Raw genomic sequence first — 21,361 nt, 5'->3', positions numbered from 1 at the left:
TTTTACTATTACAATAAGGGGTTGTGCGTCTTCTGATAGCCAAGGTGTATATTTGTATAAACCCCTTTTGAGTAGGTTATTATTTTAAGCTTCACGTTTATGCTGGATCTGCTGGAAATGTTACATCCAAGAGCCAAATTCTGACACTTACATAAGCGCCAGATATCTGTCCATCAATATACTGTGGGTCAGGAGGAGGGCCAAAGCAGTGAGACAGCGTGCACGTGCACGTGTACGTGGTGGTGGAGATGTGAACACGCTGCGGAAGTGAACCATGTGTTCATTAGGGAAGGAAGGACGGAAATCTAAACCTCCAAATAACGTCAGAGATAAAAAAAAACAAGTATGGCGGCCATGTTTTCAATATTGCTCTAACACATTTTTGCATTTAAAATATAACATTTATAGGATTTATGTCTTATTACATATAACTGTAAGTACAAACAAAAAAAAACTTCATACCAGTGCAATGACAGACACATTCCATTATGAGATGCCATTATTTCAAATAAGCACAACTATGAACACACAACTAAAGATGACTTCCTATTTCAATTGTGTATTCAAACAATAAAAATGTTCAATGTACTTTGTTTGAGAAAAACAATCCAAAATAAAAATGGAACACAGATTACTTCAGGCAGTAGATGAGCAAATCCTAATTTATCCTAATTCTACATCGTTTTTATTCCAAATGCACTAGAAAAGAGGGCTGTTAGAAATAAGTCAAAGGTCGTTTCCCCAGAGACAGATTTTTATTTAAAGAAGCAAAAAGCTGTCAATGGGAAAAAAATGGTTTTACCAAGAATTCTTGTCACTACGTCACATTTTCTCAAACTAATATCATTTTGTTGTTGAAAAACTGTCTTGATGCCATCATTTTCCTTGCATCATATTTAAAACAGCAACATGACATTTTTAGGATTTCAAGTGTCTCATGTTAAAAAAAATGAATGTTTTCATAAACAGATTGATTTTTGTAAATAAATATTTATCCAGGACAAATGTATCTTTATTCAACAAGCAGTTGTCATCAAATCTTTACTTTAATTGAATTTTAACTTAAGAAAGAAAGAGGCTGTATACCTACTGACAGCAAAACCATAGGTAAGGATCAACATTCAAAGCGTGTGATCAAATAAAATATAAATTATTGGCGAGCTGCAACAAAGCAGACAATTAGAACCACCTGAGATAGAATTAAGTGCTAAAAGAGACGTTTTTAATGAGACAATAACCCACAAACATGAAAGAATTTGCTTTGAAACACAAAATGTCTAAAAAAAAATAAAAACAAAAGAAAAAGGCTGCAAATGAATCATCAAAAACTTTAGAGGTGATCAAAACAACAATAACAGTGATATAAACAACAGAGAGAAAAATGAAGTACCAGAAGATTCTTAATGGTTTATTATTGATGAAAGACATAGCTGAGGTTTTCTCTATCAGTTTAGGTTACAGAACCGCTGAAGAACCCTTCCAGCAGAACCTTCCAGGCTGCCGTCAGTGGTTTTGTCTTAGAAAAGTGGTTTTGAAAGTTAACAGCTAGCTTTGAGAGTGTGATGTGAAAGACCTTCAGTGTGTAATGATCTGATTCGTTTCCACAATTGAGCACTTGTGCATGCTGAGCAAAGGGAATAAATTAACACTTAAAAGTGGCAGACGGTCGTCTACTCTAACTCAGCGTGCAGTCGATCTGTTTTTGCATAAGATAAAAAAATAGACTTTCTGCTCCCGTGCAAAAGCCTTTTCTGTGTGAAGTTTGACGTTTCACTCTGCAGACACAGAAATAACGCCCCCCTCTGGGCAGAAGGGGTTAGTGCAATCTGAACCAAGCAGGCAGGACGGATAAAAACTCCTGGGGGAAAACCGCATTCGTCCCGTCATCTTCAGGAATCTGTTTGTCGGTTCGGTTTAGTTCATTACAACGTCGTTAAGGGGGAAAAAAACGGGAAGAAAAGGCATGTCCCCGAGACACGGGCCTACACTTTCCCTCTGCAAACGTAAACGACACAGAAACGGTCATGACACACTCCAGTTGCAATCACAAGGGTTGCAAAGCAGAGATGCTTCCCAGGCTCCAGGGGCTGAGTTTTTTTTTACCCAGCATCCTCTTTGGATATGATGTTGAAACTTCCGTTTAGACCAAAGTGACGGCGCTACTTGCAGATCGCCTCTAGAGCGTCCAGAGTGCGTTTAATGTCCCGGATCTGTGCAGCCAGGACGTGAATGGGCTGCATGGAACGATCCAACTCCTCACAGCGAGCCATTAAGGTGTACATTCCCTGTGGGAACAACAATACACAAATGAACAACTCTTCAACACAACTTCAAGATGTTAGGAGAGGTTGAACACTCTTTGAGCTGCTTTATTTCATAATAAAACAGATTCACTTTGGTTAAGCGGTTTTGTGTAGCTCCCTGATATGACATGAGTAAAAACTCACAGTTTAAACTGTATTTGTTGAATTTTATAGCGGCCTGGACAATAAATTCTCAAAAAACTATCAAAAGGACAGTATTGATACTATCAAGCTGATATTATTTGGTCTGTAATAAACAAAACACTGAAAGACGCACTCCGATGAAAATTGTTTTTTTAAATATTCTTTTGGCTTTTTTCTGATGATTTATATAACAATTGAGCTCAAAATTTCATTTCTGAGTAGTTCTTTCTTCAAATTGTTGTGAACCAGCAGCAGACAAAAAATGGCATCTGGAAAAGCTTGTAGTGACGTAGAACATCTGCTGGGCGGGCCACACGCTCCCTGCTCTGATCCATTTCCATTCCGTCCATCTTTGTTTTCCTCATCCGAGCTGCAATCTGGCACAAAACTGGACAGATGGATAGCTTCAATATTTCTCACCTGTTAGGTTGTGGGTTTGGAGGACTGTAAGCTATTAGGAAAGCAATGGATGATGGAAAGTTGGGGAGGGCTTACTCTGCGCCAACAGTTCTTTCTCCCTCACAATTCAGAGGTGAATTTCTAATTAGCTCCTGTTGCTCTGCAGAATCTATGTCCTAGAAAACAACACTTTTTATTTTTATTTTAAAAAAGCCATAATCATGATTAGAAGATGACTGGGGATGCTTTTAAAATAGATCAATAGATGATGGGAGTGGGTCTTTCAGAACCAGCAGGTGCTTTATTAATTTAAAGAACCACATTGACAGACCGTTTACCTTTATGCTCATATCTACAGACTCCCCCAGGCTATCGACGGAGTCCCTGTAGGTTTGGATGTAGCCCACGCTCAGAGCAGTCATCTGGATGAACGGACAGAGAGGTTAGACTCCAGAGGACAAGAACTCATTTAAACTCAGAAGTTGAAGGACATTTAGAGCATAACTTCATGCTAATTCGCTGCAAACATGGAATGTCTGCTTGTACCAGACTCATATAAAACCCCACAGCTGAATGAATAACATAAAGTTTGAAGCTCACATTCTGGATGGTTCCATTGAGGCTCCGCATCATCAGCTCCACGCTGTGCGCCACGTCCTGGACGTGTTTCTGAAGGTCCAACAAAACCGTGGCGTCAATGGGCGGGATATCAGCTGGTCGCCGTGACAACCCCCGGCTTCTGTAGATGGGACCCGAACAGTCGGCTGGACAGGAAGGAGAACGGAATTAGGCCGACTGATAACGAGGAAAGTGACATTACAAAAAACGATGAATCACGGTGACAAGAAATGGACGTAGGGCGAGTAAAACTGCAGCCAGATCAGCAGTTAGCCTAAAATTATTATTAAGACATAATATTGAGAGTTCGAATTTTATTCGAGGAAAAGCACATTTATCTCAGTTAAAACATAAACCACAAACACACAAATAATAACAAAAGCAGGATGACAGAAGGAAAACTAAAACTCAATTTGAGGAAATTTTTTACAAAGAAAATAAAACACCACAGGTCAACAAATCTGCAAAACCCAGAACACTTGTGGTTCAACTCAAATTCTCTACATCTGAAAAGCTTCCCTGCGAGGCAGCAGCAGGAGCTCAATATTAAATTCCTGCAGTCCAAACAGCGCGAGTCATCCATCTTAATTGAATCAGCCGGTGGAGGTAATGAGCTGCCACAGAGGGCATATTGACGGCGTGGCTGCCTTTAAATCCAGCGGCTAGCTCGGCTGACATCCTCGTTGGGAAAGGTTGGAAAGTGAAGGGCGGAGTGTCGGCATCTCACCACTGAAAAATCAGATAAGAGCGATGCCTGCTAATGGGAAAACTAAATTATGTCGAGTCTCAAAATGGCTGGAGACACTTATTTATTTGAAAGCAGCTTAATACATTTGACTTTGTCACTGCTTTTGTTACTTGATTTAAAAACTTTTCTATTCTTTTCCTCCCGGTCTTCCACTGAAGCTAACTGCAGGGGCAGCAGTTTTTTTTCTTTTCCGAGCAGCATCTCTGATAGAAAACAGGTCAAAAACAACAACAACAACAACAGGAGAGTTATATTTTAGCTAGAATACAGACTGCCCCAGTTGTTCACGTACAATCACTGCAGTCCAGACTGGGCTTGGAGCTCATTTTGATCTTCTGCTCTAGATTCTTGGTGATAAAGTTGGTCAGGTCTCCTTCCTGGCTTACAGTACCCTCTAGTTCCAGAGCTGAAGAGATTGTTGCCCGTCTACCCTCCGACTGCCCTCCTCTGCCCCCACTTCGAACTCCTGACCCACCTGTAAAGAGAAACCCCCAGACAGTCAGAAAAACTACCAACAAATAATAAAAATAATAACAAGATCAGAACTGTGACTAAAATGACTTTAGTTTATTGCGTTATATAAATATTAGGGCTGCACGATGAGGAAAACTCGCAATTTGCGATATTTGGTGATCAACATTGCGATGACGATTTAACTTAAGATACATGAAAAAATAGCAAAACAACCACAAACGTAATTTACATTTCACTGCAACAATTTAATTTAAATAAGTCAACATACCTTAACTTAGGCAAGGCAAGGCAAGTTTATTTGCATAGCACAATTCGTACACAAAGTAATTCAAGGTGCTTCACAAAACAGAAAAATGCATCAAAATCACAATACATCATAGAAATAATCAACGTAAAATTTACTTTAAAAGAAAAGAAAAAATTTGAAAATTGATTCAAAAATAAAGGAAGGAAAGGAAAGAAAAGTGCAGATAGGACCTTTCAGTCATATACACGGCTAAACAGAAATGTTTTAAGTCTAGATCTGGATTATACTCCAAATGACCCTCAATTACATCTAACATAGAAGGGCTCCATCCGATTGGTCAACAACATGAAGAGCTCCATTCGATTGGTCAAATGCATAAATTTGTATCGTTAAATACTTCAAGCTGCCATAAGATTGTTTTAGCACATTTAAAGTAACCTTTTATCCCCATATTGCATATTGCAAGAGATATTGGGATAACGATACATTTGCGATTTATTGTTCAGGCTTAATAAATATATATTTTGATATATTGTGGGACTCAAAACAATATGGAATATGGAAGAAGCTTACCTCCACATGCTTGACTGAGTTCATCCAGGCTCTTGCTGTCCTGCATCCCCCGGACATTACGAACCCAAACCTGGGCCATGACGTGTGGGGGATACGGGGTTTCATCCGAGGGGAGGAGAGCAGAGGGAGAGGAAGAGGAGGAGGTACTAGGACCAGGGGCTGAGGAAGAGTAGTGCCGTGAAAGCTGGAAGTGAGGTGATGGATGCAGAAAGGGATGCAGAATGAGCAGAAGAAAGATACACATCTTGCAGAATTGATAATGCTCCTGCTGGAGTTTTTAAAGTTTGCTTGTGTTGCTTAAATTCCAGTAGCTGACGTGAAAGTCAGTGTTTTCTTCCCTCTCTCCCATGAAGCTCAAGATTGAATAAATAAATAAAAAAGACATTTAAAGCTCACTGACCTCTGTGTCCTTCGTTCTTCCAGGATGCTGGTAACTCCACGTGCTTTCGTCCTTCTCATCGTCCTCCTCATCTTGTTTCTCCTTCTCTCCATCCTCTTTGTCTTGGCTGTCGGCACCGCCCTCTGCTCTCCCTGAAGGTGTCTGCAGTCTGTCTGCAGTCACAGGGCCTCCATGTTCATTTGAGTGTTTGGGCTCTGCGCAGTGGCCTAATTTCCACATGAAAACTTCCTCCGCAGTCTCGGAGGACTCAGGAGCTTCTGTGTCTCTGGATCCGGGCTCTGAATGTAACGTGTTCCCAGCAGTGAAGGAGGAGTCTACTGTCTGAGGGCTATTTATTGATAAACTGCATGTTCTCCCATTAATGTCCGTCTCTGCGTCAGAGAGGTGTTCTCCGTCTGGGCCTTCGCTTTCCACGTCAACCAAATTCTCGGAGTTTCCCTCCGCCGACGCTTCCGCTGATCCGGTTACTGAGCTGCTCCCACATTTCACAGACAAATGAGGGCCGTTCTCAAAGCCAATGGGTGTTGTGACTCCATTTGCTGTTTGTGGCACTTCAGTGCCGGGGACAGGGGAGAAACTCATCCCTCCACCTGCTAAAAAAAAAAAAAAGACAAACAGCCAGAAAGTTACTTACAGAAAATCCGTTTTTGAAGATAAAACTGGACTTAGCAAAAGATTTCAGAAATAACTGCCCCTCGTCACGGTGAAAGAGTTTATCTTTCGGAGCTCGGACATCCTGTTATCAGAAGACATGGTCTTACAGACTTCCCTAAGCCTCAACCGTCGGCTCTCTGGAACATCTTGCAGTTGACTGAGAAGCGGCAGATCGTAAAAGCATTTGAAAGAATGCAGGCTTTGTACTGGTTAGCTGTAGTGTATAGAGATCTGAAGCTGAAAACAACACTCTCGATTTTCCTTCACTCCATGTTCCCACTCTCACAGATGGCAGTGAGTGTGGGTTGTAAATTTATTTTAAAACCTCCCACACTCTGGATGTGAGTTTTTAATCACAGGGTAGCAGGGGCTTCCCAGGTCTTGGATGGCAGCTGCTCTACGTCTACATTATGAAGTTGAAGGATGAAAGGATTAAGAAGGCCTCTATTTTCTTCCAAGAAAATCCAGAGAGATTAAAACCTGAAGATCTTTGAGAATTGTGTCCCTTTGACCCAGAACAAAAGCAAAATAATGGATGGAGAGATTCTTCACAGGCACATCAACGCTGAGAAAAAATAAAGGTATGTTGTAAACTTTACTCACTGTAGATATGATGTTTAAAAGGTAACCTTCATGATAGTGCAATCAAAAAACTGCTGTGGGGTTTGTCTGAATGAACTGCAATGTTTAACAGGATTTATGTGAATAAAGTCAGGATGTCTGCCATGATGCATCCGATCAACACACTAACAAAAATCAAGCTCGGTGGAGGAAAGGTTACGACTTGGACTTGCTTTGCTGCCACAGGAAATTGGCAATGTAGGATCATTGAGCTGATCATAAACTTCTATGTATGAAATAAAACATTTGAGGCTCAAACATTGTTTACAAAAGATTGCCTGGAAGAGAAGAGTATATAAAAGAAAGGAAATTAACTCTGAGAATGCAATAACAATCCAGATTTACACTTGATTTAATGCTGACAACTTCCTGAGAGGGTAATGTGAATGACTGCAAACCAATATCTGTATTGGCAGAGTAATACAGAATGGTCCAAACAACGTATATCCCCCCGTAAATTTTAAAAGAAGTGTTCCGCTTTCCTGCGACAGACTGGCGACCTGTCCAGGATGTCCCCTGCCTTCGCCCACAAGTGGGTGGGATAGGCTCCAGCAGCCCCGTGACCCCGAAAGGGAATAAACGGTAGAAGATGAATGAATGAATGAATGTTCCGCTTTCTGAACATGATTCGTTTTCTGCATCACGAAGATTTTTTTCAACAAAGCAAAGTCTGCAACAATTTCAACATGTTGGACATTTTAAAACTCTTTAACAAATGAAAATCATTTAAAATAAAGTCTAAGACAATGTGTATACATGGGTTACAAATGATCAATATTGACTCACAAAAGTAAAAAAAAACACACACTTGTAGAATTCAGTATCACTCATTTTATTCTACACATCAGTCAAAGCCTTAGTGTGTGGGGAAGGGAAAGCCTCTATTTATTAATTGACTGATTAATTTATCTATTTATGTATTAAGCCCAAAATGTTTTTTTTTAAATATATGCACATCATTATTTTTTCAACAATTTTACTCAGTATCTATAAAGTTGTGTTTTGTTTTTATTTTTTGTAACCAATAGCCCATGTTTTCTTATCAAGTAATTATTTGTCTTTCCTGTATTTATTTCTACGTTACTTTTTAACATTTCACAACAAAGGAGAATTACCGATTCAACCCTAGACAGACTTTAGCTGACTAAACGCTTCTGACTTCCCCAAATCATTTTGTATTCGTGTCATCAAGAGTTCTGCGTTGTAACACTCAGCAGCGGCATAAAATGTGACATTAAAGCGAATTATTTGCCCCAAAAACCACATGACGTCATGGTAACATCAGCGCACTTTAGCTAGTGGTTGTGTGTCACATGACAGGTGGATTTATGTAGTCAAGAAACGCGTAAAATGATTTTTTTTTTATGCGGAGAGATTAAATAACTTCATTAAAAAGCATGAAGGAAGTCGTGGCAAAGCTATTTTTATTTATTTATTTAGTGTTGCTGAGAGCTCAGCGCGGCTAAGTAGCTTCGGGCCTCTAGAGGACTAAACTTCCGCGTGTTCCTGTTAAATGTCTGACAATGTTCTCCGGCGAAATACGCTCACATGTGACATTTATATCCAGCACAAAGAAGGCTCATTAAATTACTATTTAAAGTTCCGATAGAAAACAGAAAACACTCACAGGAGGGGCTGTTTCAATCCGGTTGATGGAACTAACAGTCAGGTCCGACGAAAATATCCTTCCCCCACAAATCTTTGAAGAAGCGTTCCACCTACTGGAATCTTCTGCGTATTTTATTTTAATTTAATTTATTTTATAAGCGATGTTTTCCTCACCAATTTTTTTCCCAACAAATAAATTTAATTTTTATTGGTTTAATATGTACGTGTTTTTTTTTTACCTCTAATTCAGTAATTTATTCTTGTCAATCTGTTTTCCAAAAATAACTCATATTTTTGTTAAATTAAGTTAATATCTTTGTCAATTTTGCGGCTAATTCTTTAGGTGTCACACATCAACCCCCCTTTTGACCTCCTTCCCTTCATCAATGAAACCTCCTCTTTGGTCTTCCTCTAAGCCTCACAATCATCTCAATCAGCTTCCATGCATTTATTCCAAAACACAGAGAACCCTAACGTCTTCAGCTCTGTTACCTCCAACATGGCTGCGCTCACCGCCTTTCCTTTCAACATTACTGACACTCTTGTCACGCACTGAAAAAGAAGAGGCCCAAAGAACTGCACCAAGGATCCGTTTTGTGCCCCTTCCTGTTTGCTGTGGTGATGCACAGACTGACAAATAAAGTTAGACAGGAATCTCTGTAGACCATTACGTTTTCAGATGACATTTTGATCTATCGAGAGGAGGGACAGGGATTATGTTGGTAAAACGATGCTGAAATTGAAGTTACCTGGAAAGAATCCTGAAGGAATATCAATGAGGGGATTCAAAGGTGTAGTCAACGAAGACATAAAGGTGGGTGGTATAAACGAGGAGTATACTGAAAGATGGAGGTAGATGAGTTGATTTTGTGTCCCATAAATGGAGCAGACAGAATAAAAAATAGTTTTTTCCTGTCTACCTAACCAATGGTTCATTTAGCATGTACATCTGCCCTTTCAACAACAGATGGAGACAAAGACCAAGATGCTCCACTCAGGGCAATAATTAGCCTGTTGGAACTTCTTTATTCTAACAGTTTTGAAAAACACAAGACATTTTCTAGGGAGAGTTTTATTGTCACTTTGTAACCCTTGTGCTATCCTAGGCACTTTAACGTTGGGAGTTGGGTCATCTAGACCCACTAAACAGTGCTCTGAACCTTTTTTCTTCAATGATTTGTGATCTTCACTGGTGTCCATGGATTACATGAAATCTTTTCACCTTTATCCGCCTTTGTCATGGTAGGGAGAACACGTCAAAGTAAGGGTGGGGTCATCTAAGATAGCACAAGGCTTAAAGGAAAAAAAAAAAAAACTTACTCCAAGAAGTTATGCACCTTCATTAAAATGTGTCTTTTTCTCATTTTTTCCCGGTTTCTTTCCTCATTGCTTTCTTCACTGGGAAAATATTTTGATTTTATCTATTAAAACAGACAGGATAACAAGAATCCTTATTCTGTTATTCTCATTTAGCCTTCCCACAATGAGAAAGAGCATCCAGAGTAAAGTTTTCCTGTTGTGGTTTAATTAGCAACAAATTCAGACTTTTACTTTAATACATTACTTTGAATTGCAACATTTGAATGAGTTTGCTGAGAAATAACTTTATAAAAAAGCCTGATAACTTCTTTCAGTTCAGCCTCTGTCTGTGGTTTTCTAACCCCTTTAATGTGGTTTTTAATGACAAACACAGCAGTAGAGGAGAAAGTATTCAACAACCCAACAGTGATCACATCTAAAAATCCTGTACGATTTCTAATCCTGTTCATCCATCCATCCAGGCCGGCTGCACCCTGTCTATGTGGAATATTAGCCTTTATCCCATCTGTCAGTCACAAAGTCTGATATCTGAAGCAATTGGGCTTCATAAGCACATTTTTTTCCAAACAGAGAACTGTGTTGGCAGATTTTTTTGCTCCATTTCATTCATGTTGGGACATTTGACGTTGGTGGTCTTTAATAACAGCAGGGGCCTCTAATCTACCGCTACTATTTGTATTCAAGATGTGTCCCAATGTGTTCTTCATTTGCAAGTCACTTTTGATTTAAAAAAAAAAAACATGCACTGAAGTAAAGTATTATTGTGCCAAATTGGCAAGCCAGAAAGGAAAAAAGCTGTGTCTTTGACTGAGTTACCCATTTAAATGATTGAATCCCGTAAAGAGACTCAGTTCAGCTGCTTTTCTGTCATTCTATTACAGTTTCAGGAGTTTTGAAATTTTTCAACAGGTTAAAAATCCCATCATTTAACCTTTTTTTTTCCCAAACACTAAATCTGTTTTGGCAAAGCATTAGTGCATTTTCAACCTAACATTTCTTAGTCTGGAGGCTCACTTTGTTTACTAATTGTTTGATTGTTATCACATTTTTCATTGGTTAAAAAAGTCATTAGGTGTTAATCATTCTTTTAGATTTTTTAAAGACAGTTTCTGTTAAAAGCATTATCAAAACGTTTCAGCAAAACCGCTTTACTGTCAGTCAAAGGTTTGGTGGTTTTATTAAAGATTTTCAAATATATTTTAAAGAAAAATAAAATAGGAAAGTATAACAATTACAGAATAAAAGGCATATTAATTAAATGCCAAGAAATCCCTGTCTTTTCATGATGATGACAAAATTGTTAGTGGAATATGTCAAAGTCCAGGGAAACTCTGCAAGGCAGCTGGCAGAGAACCTGGTTCTGGTGAAGAGGAGGCAGACAGTTTTATTCAGCTTAAAAGCTTTAAAGTAACAGAAGTGACGTGTAGAAAACCTCTGACTATACAACTAAAAGTCACTTTTGTGAGCAAGACTGCAAAAAGGAGTCATTGCGGTTGACTCAACAGGCAGGAGAAAGCCATAACCGAGTCTTGACTCATTGTGTGGGGAAAAAGCCAACATTTTCTCCACAAAGAGCTTCTTAAAAAACACTAACTTTTTTGTTGATTTCATTGTTTTTTTTTCTTCCTTGTGGTTTCATTAAGCATCTTTCGGGATACCTTGTTGCTGTAGTGGCTAACCTTCATGCATTTCTAATAATACTGGCTGTTAGTCAAGATATATATTGATGCCTGTTGCACTATAGAAGCCATTTGAATGCATTTATATTGCACAGTGAGCTTTTCATTCAGTCTTTCATATACTGGGACAAGGGCCATGTCATTTGGAAGCAATTTAGTGAACCACCAGCTTTGATTACAAGACAACTTGCTTTATCAGCTGAGCTGTGGACCTCCTTTCTGCTCATTGTAAATTGCTGTAAAACTGTCAGTAACAACATAAAAAACCTCCAGGGATGTATTCCATTATTTATTTGTGGTTTGATGGCATGGTGTCTGGCACTATTCCTTCACAGTGAGAAAGTCTTGGTCAGAATCCTGGCTTTGTTCTTTCTTTAAAGGGTATAAGTGTCACTTCGGTGCTCGTGAAGGTTTTCTTTTGGCAGGACTTTCTCTGGAATTCCTGACCAAAATGCATGATTTAAGGGTTAATTGAGGATCCAAAATTGTTTCTGAGGAAAATGTTTAAGGGTGTGTCGGCGTGAGGTTATGTGTCTGTATGTGACCCTGTGATGGCTTGGTGACCTTGACCCTGGAGTAGGCCCCCAGAAGGCCTTGTGACCCTAACCAGGCCGAAAAGTCATTGGATAATGCGTGGATGATGAATTATATTTAGAATTAATATGATCCAAAGGTCAAAATATTAGTTCACCATGCTTCTGAGCCAGACTTGCAGCAGCTTCTCTTACTTTAATTTAAGTTTAAACAGCTAGGTTTCATTTGGAGAAAATTCTGAGCCCCTGATGTTAGAAAAAGTCAAACATGATAAGCCAAATAGGCCACAGGAAATTGGTATAGTCCACAGTAGGTATAGTCAGACAGTGATATTCACCAGTATCTGTGGTGCTGTCCAGGAAAAAGTGATATAAGAACCTTTGTAGTTAATTCTGATGTCCAAAAGAATTTTTCTGTGATAAGTAAAGAATGGTGGACTAGTCTCTCATTCCTGAAGCATTTTCATACCAGGAAATGTTGGATGCTGTTTATTTTTCTTGGACAGAAATCCAGGAGTCTTTGCCAATATTCATCTGAGGTTTGCTGAACGATAAACTGCTTCCTTCTTTCAGTCTGCTCACAAAGGTGATGTGGTTGTTGGAATTAGAAATGTGAAATATATCTTTAAAACAAAATAGGTGTACAAGAATGTGAAGTATTTTCACATTTTTCTGTTAGTGTTATGTTACTTTAACTCTTAAATAAAACAGCTTGAAGCTGTATGATTTGGATTTAAGAAAAGCAAAGTTTTTGTTCTCTCATGTTTTGTGTTCGTCAAAAAACTACTTGGACTTTAAATCCCAAAAATCACAAATTATATTTCTACGTTTAGATATATGTATAATATGATAATTTTTGATGAGTTTGATCTTTTTAAATTGGTTATTTCTACTTTGCATCCTATTTATAAACCCTGTAACCCTTGTGCTATCCTAGGCACTTTAACATTGGGAGTTGGGTCATCTAGACCCACTAGACACTGCGCTGAACTTTTTTCCTTCAATGATTTGTGATCTTCACTGGTGTCCATGGATTACATGAAATCTTTCCACCTTTATCCACTTTATACCTAAACCTTGATTTGAATTCTCTATTTACATCGTTATTTATTGAATCACGTGTTTCCTGATTTCTGGTGCATCTTGTTACAGCAGGAGTTTCAAAGTATTAGAGGGGGAAAAAAACTCAGTCGACATCTGATTGGAAGATTGCAGGTTGGATTCCTGCCTTGCCCGCACATATGTGGAAGTGTCCTTGTGCAAGACACTAAACCGCACCTTACCTCTGGTTGAATGTTGGCGCTAGTGTTTGGCAGCAAAGCCGCCATCGGTTAATGAGTGTGTGTGATAATGGGTGAATGGAACTAGGACTGTAAAGCGCTTTGGGCCTTCAAGGAAGGATAATAGCGCTATACAAGTATGCGCCATTTTACCATGAGAATTCACTTTTTCTCACCGCCTGTCAAACCATTAATCAAACTCTATGTGAAAATCATTACATTTAATGGCTCATGTGTGCATGTGCTGTACAGACTTTTTTTCCTTCATTTTGTTGCTCATAGTTGAGGTTTAAGGTTATGAAAATTACAGGCCTCTCTCATCTTTTTAAGTGAAAGATCTTGCACAATTCATGGTATGTATAAGTGCAAGTATATCAATTTATAATTATGTCAAGTAGATGGCATTATTTTCTATATTTTCTAATCAATTTATAAATTATTACCTCAAGTAGATTTGATATATATATTTGTTATCTTCATTTTCTAACTAAATCAGTCAATCAAAAATAGTCATTTAAATGGTAATAATGGAACCATTATATTCTGTATTTAATCTTACAGAAGTTATTGTTTGACGAAGGATAGAACAAATTTGGAGGCCGTCGTAGTTCACTCACAACCTAATGATCTGAAAAAAGTGAACTATTCCTGACCTACTTGATTTCTAGCAGTAAATCCTATAAAGTGAACGGCGCTCCATGTCTGGCGTGACTGGAACGTATGGTTTGACCCTCTGATTGCACAGTACATACCAGTCGTTTGAAACCCAATAATAAAGTTCTTTAGTGGTCAATATGGCAGAACCAGTCAGGCGTTTTTGGGTTCTGTGGTTAGATTCTGCTTTTGAGTGACAACTGTTATACAAATTGAAATCGAGAAGCAGTATGCTTGGAATGAATTAACTTGTCTCAAGTGAACAACATTTCTAAAAATTGTTGAGTTTTGGTAAAGTAAGACTTTAGTATGTACTGGGAGAGAGCCTCAAGGGTTTGGCTGGAATCAGTTAAATCTTTGACAAAATAACTCAGCTTCAGTGAAAAAAAAACAAAAATACTAAATATAGGTGACTATATTTACATGTCCATGATTGAATAAAAAGTCATTTTCCTTTTAAAGCAGAACTTTATACATATTTACAAAATTAAAGATCAACAGGCTGTTTGGACTTTAGAGAGGATATTTGGGAAAATCACAGGAGAACATTGGTACATTGGACATAAAGGAAGAGGAGAGCAGAGAGGAAAACACAAGGTCATAGAAAATAACAGAGCAGCACAACATCATATTTTTATGAAGGAATACTTCAACATACTGTAAAAACACGCTTTCTTTTAGAAATCTCACCTTCCACATGTTTGCTTTAACAAATCCCCACATTTTTACATGAGTTTACACATGAAGTGCTCCCCAAAGGAATTAAAGTTTTTTTTTTTCATGTAAAAACCGCTGTTACTAGTAAAAACTGAGAGTTGTGCAACAGAAGAATTCTTTTCACATTTTATCACAGTATCTGTTTTCTGGCAGACACTTCTGATTCTCAGAACCTGATACCCAGATCATCACTGTTTTCTGGTGAACAGCTGTGTTCACACCACTGTCTGCAGAACCAAAATGGGAGGAGCCTACAGCTAGTAACATACGACAAAACACCAGCTTTTTTACTTCATTTAGGTGCTAACCAACCAGCAGGTTTTAAAAGCACTACCAGTGTGAAAGTCTGTACTGTGGCTGATGCATAGGAGCTGGAGTTGTGTCCTGTTTATGCTATGGTCACATATCCCAAAATGCCACAGCGTAGCGACCTAAATGCACATTTTTTAACAAATTTGACAGGTGGCCGCGCAGGTGCATTTGTTATCAGGAGGCAGCAGTCGCATTTGTACACAGCGTGCCAAGGCCAGGGACGTTATAAGAAAAAGTTCAAATTTTATGGCGATTTTCTCTAAATGTTGACATCGGTCAATGGCTGCAGGGGTACATTTTGAAGTTGAGCGGTGGCTGTCCAGGGACAGGCAGAATGGCCCGCTTTTAATATACACCCGGGCTACCGGCCGGCTGGCGGCCAGTGGAACTTGAAATGGGCGCAGACATTTACACATTGTTCATTCAGAGCTGCTGCCAGACGACAATCTGGCTGCCACCGCCCTGTGGCCGCTCGGCTTTCGCCCGGGTGTCGCCCAATTTTGTAATGCCATCATCCCCCGCCTGACTGACTGACGCCTGACAGCCATTTACATTCATGGCCACGCCCACAATAAAAAAAAAAGAAATAATCAGGCGCTTTCGTGGAATCTTGAAGATTCTGCCAATGCCTTCCCATTGCGCGGTGGCAGTTGTATTTGTGACCGTAGCATTATCACTGCTCAGGTAACTTAGGAACGACCTTTTCAACGCTTCAGGTCACTGGATTATTAATTACTGTGTTATTGGAAGACGATTTGACGTCTCTTGTCAAATATTGCATAAATAAGTCATTTTTAAAGACCCACTCTGATCATCTTTTAAACTATTTTAAAAGCATTCCAAGGATTTACTTATGATAATTCAGTGTTTAGCCAAAATAAGAATACCTGTGTCGTTTTCAAGGACATAATTTCTGCAGAGCGGCAGGAATTCACCTCTAAAGTGTGGGCAGGACTGTTGGCACAGAGAAAACCAAGACTTCCTTCCTGTCCCCCATAGTCGAGAGTTATCTTTTACACGGTCTCCCGCTAGCTTACAGCTCCCCACACCCCCAACCTAACATTACAGGTGCAACAAAAATGGCGAGCAACATTGGAGCTATGCATCCCTATACAGTTGTGAGCCAGATTCCAGCTCAGACAAGGAAAACAAAGACGTATGGATCTAATTGTCTGTATGCGGATGCATCAGAATAGAGTGGAGCAGGGAGCGTGTGGCCTGTCCAGCAATTCACACTGATTTAAATAAATACTCAGAAATTTCATTTTGAGCTTAATTTTCCTAATATAAGTCCTCCGTCATCAGGAAATGCCACAAGAATATGTTAAAAACACGGTTTTCATTGGAGTGGGTCTTTATAGTCAATGAAGTTTAAGATATGAAATAAGTTTTTGTAAATGTATTTGGTACCTGTAATCTGCAGCTAAGAACATTGTACACTTAGCCTTTCCCTTTAGACTAATCATCCATTATTACAACTGCAGTAAGCTGAGTTGCAGCAAGAATGTCATTTTAAATTCTTTAAAAGTACATCAGTCAAAAAAGGGATGTTCACTCAGTATTGCTCAAATATTCTTACTACACGGAAGGAGAGCATAAGCCATGCTCAGTCAGAAGGAAGTGGAAGAAATGCTTTACTGGAGAGAACACGTCAAAGCTGAATATATTTCAGCATTCAACCATCCTATTCACAAGCACACACACTGTTAAATATGTGTCCCTCTGACTTTTACACATCCTTGTTAAACAGCAGAAGAAGCTCACGTCTTGTGGGTTCTTTCATGTGGCTGCAGCCAAGAGGGGAAAGCCAAGAAGCCAATAGTCCAGCTCACATTAATTTTCTTTCCTCTCTGCTTCCAGAAGTCGTGGTTTATTTTTCCTGAAGCATCAAAAGTTTTTCCAATCCATTGCTGTAATCCCAATTGGGCAGATTTAGTGGCGCTGTCTGTTTGAACTATGCTTTGAGGTCCTCTCACTCAGAATGCGAAACTCACAAAAAACTCACTTTGTACTAAACAGAAACACACGCAGACAGACAGAGGAGCAGGTACTGAGGTCCTCCAGGACCTAAAACACCATCTTTTACAGGCTATGCTGTTTACTCTGTTGCATGTAGGATGAAATATCTACACAAGTCAGTTATTATTCAACCTCGCTTTAAAGCAGACCACACAAATTAAAGATCAGGTTTTATTTGGTTTGTTTTTTTGACCCAAACTTTGTCCTCTGCATGGCTTGAATATTTCCATTTCTAACACAATGTTTTTCTGCAGCTTTAATGGCAAATCTGGTTTACTCTTCTGGTTCATTTTTCAGCCAATACTTTGTATAAAAGAAAGGGAAAATAAGATAGACATTTAGTTTTGTTTTTACATCCAACTCCTTTTACTTTCAAATTCCAACGGGATGAGCAAAGTTACTCTGTAAAATGTAAAAATAAAAAGTAAGATTCCATGTGGGAAAAAGGAAAGGTGCATCCAAAAACAAATGAGATATTTACACAAATTTAGACCCAACAAAATGATGTTATTGATAAACATGTGACCACAGGGAGAGCTTATTTTACACCTTAAGCTACTTCAATCTATATTAGAATAATAAATAATAAAGCTACACTGGTATTGTTGGTTTTACATAGTAACATCTCAGACAAATTACTTCCTTGCAAAGTCAATGAAATCACAAAATAGCTTTAGATCTTTTTTTAATAAACACATCTTTATTGTACACTTGGCCTGTTTCAGTATTCTATGGTGGCACTGCTTTTACCAGCTGTAAAAATGGAAATTTTTGGACTGAATATGCCGCCACTTCAGGTTTCCTCTGATGTGGTTTTCTTTTGTCTGGTTTTTCAGTCAAGTGAAAATACTTTCAATGCATCTTGTGGCATTCAAATTCTCATTTTTCAAAGGCCAAGTAAAAGCCAATTCTCCTTTTACTGATCTTGTTTTTTACTTATATTAAGGTCTCAAGTAAAACTATTAAATATCCAATGTTCTTCCAAAATATCTCTGGATTTTAAGAATGACTGCTCTCATAAAGCCTTTTAAAAATACATTCAGTCTGGATGTTATTAGAAAGGTTTTAACTTTAACAGGTATTGTCAACACAAAGAAAGAAAGCCTACAAAAAAGAACAATACTAATAAACCCAAACATTATAGAAAATTAAGCATCTTTTCTTGTTGTTTTTGTCGTGGCAAAAAATTAGTGCTGAAACATTTTACCAGCGGAACCAATTAGATTTCTATTTCAGAAAAATGGTGCATTTTGTTGTTAAAACACCAAATTCTGCATGGATGTAGGATCTCCTGTTTCAGAAAAGAGCGTTGGCCTCAAGAAAAATCCAAAATGGCCATTTGTAAAGATGGCAGCCATGCACACAATTGTTACAAAAATATCTAATGTCTCAACAATGTGGGCTGTTAATGCCTGAAATGCAGTTGAGGGGTGCCTACAGAATACTATTACATGTATGTCCTGTTTTATGTATTTATAAATCTTGGATTTTTTCCATGGCTAACATACTTTTCTGAAAGAGGGGATCCTAAATTGGACTAATTTGGTGCTCGTACCACAAAATTACCAGCTCCACTCTAAGGAGGCAAACCAAGAGAAAACCTGTGAACTGAACAGTCTGTCTGTCAGCTGCAGTGTAGAGCTTTCCAGTGATGGGAATGTTGATCTGCAAACCCATCAAAGCCATCCCTCCTGCTCTTTCTCTGCCTTTCATCTCCTTCACCACAGTCTGTCATTTCGTGGTTGAACCACACCTTTCGAAGAAAATGAGGAATCTCCACATGTGGCTGAGCTGTGTGAGGGATTGTCCTCTAATGGGAGTCCCATGCCTACTGGGTGAAACCATTAGTGCCATTTATAATTGACCTCAATTTGTTTTTCAAAGTTGTTCATAGTTAACAACCTCTATTCGATGTTTTCTTTGTCAGATTATAAAGTAATTTGTGCCCATATCAATGTGGGATTCCTGAAGGCAGCAATTATTTAAAAATTGTCAGGAACATTTTTCAAATGCTGAATATTATTCAGGAGAACAAAACAGAATTTTTTTCTAAAACACCCTTTAGCTGTCAAAGCTGTCTGGCCATGCCATTCATCCTTCATTCAGCATGCTTTGCCCCACAGCTACTCTATATTATTCACAGAGTCATTTGTCTGAGTGCAGCGGTCTCCTGCGGTCCAAATCCTCCTGTTCAGAGTTCAGAAACTGAAGTGGCCTCATCCTGAATGTTCTCACCAGAAGTTGCCTTTTTTGTTTGTATACAAGTGCATGCGCATGAATTAGTCTGTACAAACAGCATGTGTGTGTGCCTCAGTGTCTGAGTTCGGGGTGTGCGTGTGTGTGTGTGTGTGTGTGTATTACACAAACTGTGTACGTGTTTCAGTCTGTGACTATCTCCTTTTAAGCGCTCCTAGGTGCCCTTTGCTGTGGTTTGCTCCTGCTCTTCCTCCCTGCTGCACGTCCTCCTCCTCCTCTTCCTGCCCCATGCTTTTCCTTCTCTCCCTTCTCCCTCTTCATCATGATGTTGCCATGGCGACGGTGGTTGCGTGGGGGGCGGTACCCCAGAGCCCTGCAGTGCTGGCCTAAGTTTCCTGGGTGTATCAGGGCCATCACATCCTCGTACCAGGGCAGGGTTCCAGCACCCTGATAGGAGGAGCCAGAGAGCGAACCATGGACTCTGTTAGCGGAGGAGCTCCAAACAGCAAGGCGGACCGTGACCGCCGTCCAGTGATAGCCGTGCTCCTCCACCTGACAGTGGTAAACGCCGCCGTGAGACAGCTCAGCCCGCCTAATAAGGACGCCCCGCTCAATCACCACCAGCTGTTCACCTGTTACCACCTGGGGAAAATGGGCGTTTTTTTATTTATGCCAGATATTGTGACTAAATAGGCAAATACATTTTGAAAGGCTTACATTTTAATGACATGAATGAGATTACCAAAAGGTGTGCAGATACCTGATTGAGTTCGGGACTGTTCTCTCCTGCTTGTTTGTACCAAGTAACTGCAGCATGTCTGGATCGAGGAAGACACTCCAGGTAGGTGCTGTTACCCTCGGCAACCAGCATCACTCTCTGCTCTGCCTCTACCTGCAGCCCAGCTGAAACACAGGAAGATAACATGTGTTTCAGATGAAATCATCATTTTAATATTGTCATATAATGTTTAGATGTATTTTTTAAGCTGGAAACCCAAATAAATCAACTTCACCCTGGAGAACCCAACAATTGTCTTCAGGGCTTTAAAGTTAATGAAACACTTTTTGTTTTTGTTTGTTCATTTTGAGAAGCAGCAATAAACAGCAGCCAAATAATAAAAACAGAAAAGAATTCCATAAAAAAAACAAATTAAACAAAAAAGGGGGTCCATTTTTAACTCGGTGGGTTTTCCAGGGTTAAATAAACATACACAAAAGTTTAAAATGTTTTGAGACCAAAACTTTAGCAAAAATTTTACATCTGAACCTTAACTTTGCATTTGAAGTTCTACATTTTTCAAAAAAATTCTACATCCAAACTGAGGTTTTCCTAATCAGACAGATAGGTATGTGGTTAAGCTTGGACAACATTTTGAAAATATAGTTGGAGCTGCCATGACTGTAAAAAAAATCCCCTGACAGGAAGTGAATTTTCTTCTCACCTCCCTGTCGGACACACTGAGTCAGTGGATCTTCGTCTTCTCCTAAGTGACGAGCGTTTCTCCTGAAGAGACACAAAAATCCCAGTAAGAAACTGCACAGAGAAAACAACAACTATATCATCTCACACAGTAAGCTAATTTTATAGAATCTGTCTAATGGTGGCGCTAAAGAGAACGACTTCAGTCTAATTGAAATTAAAGGAATAATGCTGTCTCTGGCATTGATTTGCTTCTAAACATGCTACAGAGAAAATCAGCATTCCAGCAAACACATTAGCATCAAGAACGTCTTTAATCACTAGAAAAATGTTTAAAATGCGATCAAATAGATCTAAACTGAGACGTAATTTGAGCCACATTTGATAATATCAACATATGTGGTTTAAATTTAATTTTTAGAAGATTGATGCCACATTTATT

The 21,361-nt window shown here is 39.0% G+C and overlaps 2 protein-coding genes across 3 annotated transcripts in view; both read right to left on the bottom strand.

The window, feature by feature from the left end:
• Positions 1-379: 379 nt before the first annotated feature.
• Positions 380-8,898, bottom strand: borcs6 (BLOC-1 related complex subunit 6). Its single transcript, XM_004070321.4, has 7 exons — positions 8,809-8,898; positions 5,907-6,499; positions 5,507-5,690; positions 4,505-4,687; positions 3,447-3,610; positions 3,185-3,268; positions 380-2,285 (listed from the first exon to the last, which is right to left on the bottom strand). Exons 2-7 carry the CDS (start codon positions 6,486-6,488, stop codon positions 2,160-2,162), a joined length of 1,323 nt encoding a protein of 440 aa, XP_004070369.3. The 5' UTR covers positions 6,489-6,499; positions 8,809-8,898; the 3' UTR covers positions 380-2,159.
• Positions 8,899-14,703: 5,805 nt separating this feature from the next.
• LOC101167868 (semaphorin-3ab) overlaps positions 14,704-21,361 on the bottom strand; it is a 73,024-nt gene continuing 66,366 nt past the window's right edge. For both annotated transcript variants that reach the window (XM_011476831.3, XM_004070605.4), the window contains exons 16-18: positions 20,942-21,003; positions 20,260-20,402; positions 14,704-20,141 (exon numbers count right to left, since the gene is read on the bottom strand). In XM_011476831.3, the coding sequence (XP_011475133.1) occupies positions 19,704-20,141; positions 20,260-20,402; positions 20,942-21,003 (643 nt within the window). In that variant the 3' untranslated portion in view covers positions 14,704-19,703. The remainder of the gene's footprint in view (positions 20,142-20,259; positions 20,403-20,941; positions 21,004-21,361) is intronic.

Source organism: Oryzias latipes, chromosome 7, assembly GCF_002234675.1.
Source record: "Oryzias latipes chromosome 7, ASM223467v1".
In the NCBI taxonomy this organism is placed as follows: domain Eukaryota; kingdom Metazoa; phylum Chordata; class Actinopteri; order Beloniformes; family Adrianichthyidae; genus Oryzias; species Oryzias latipes.
Note: the sequence above shows the minus strand (reverse complement) of the source record. Positions and strands in the feature narration are given on the sequence as shown.

Bases quoted from the DNA above. Each gene is read 5' to 3' on its own strand.
- borcs6 (XM_004070321.4), bottom strand. From the start codon at position 6,488: ATGAGTTTCTCCCCTGTCCCCGGCACTGAAGTGCCACAAACAGCAAAT. The intron at 4,688-5,506 runs GTAAGCTTCTTC...TTCTCTTTACAG, and splicing joins ACTCAGTCAAGCATGTGGAG to GTGGGTCAGGAGTTCGAAGT. The intron at 2,286-3,184 runs GTAAACGGTCTG...TTGTTCCCACAG, and splicing joins CTGTAGATATGAGCATAAAG to GGAATGTACACCTTAATGGC.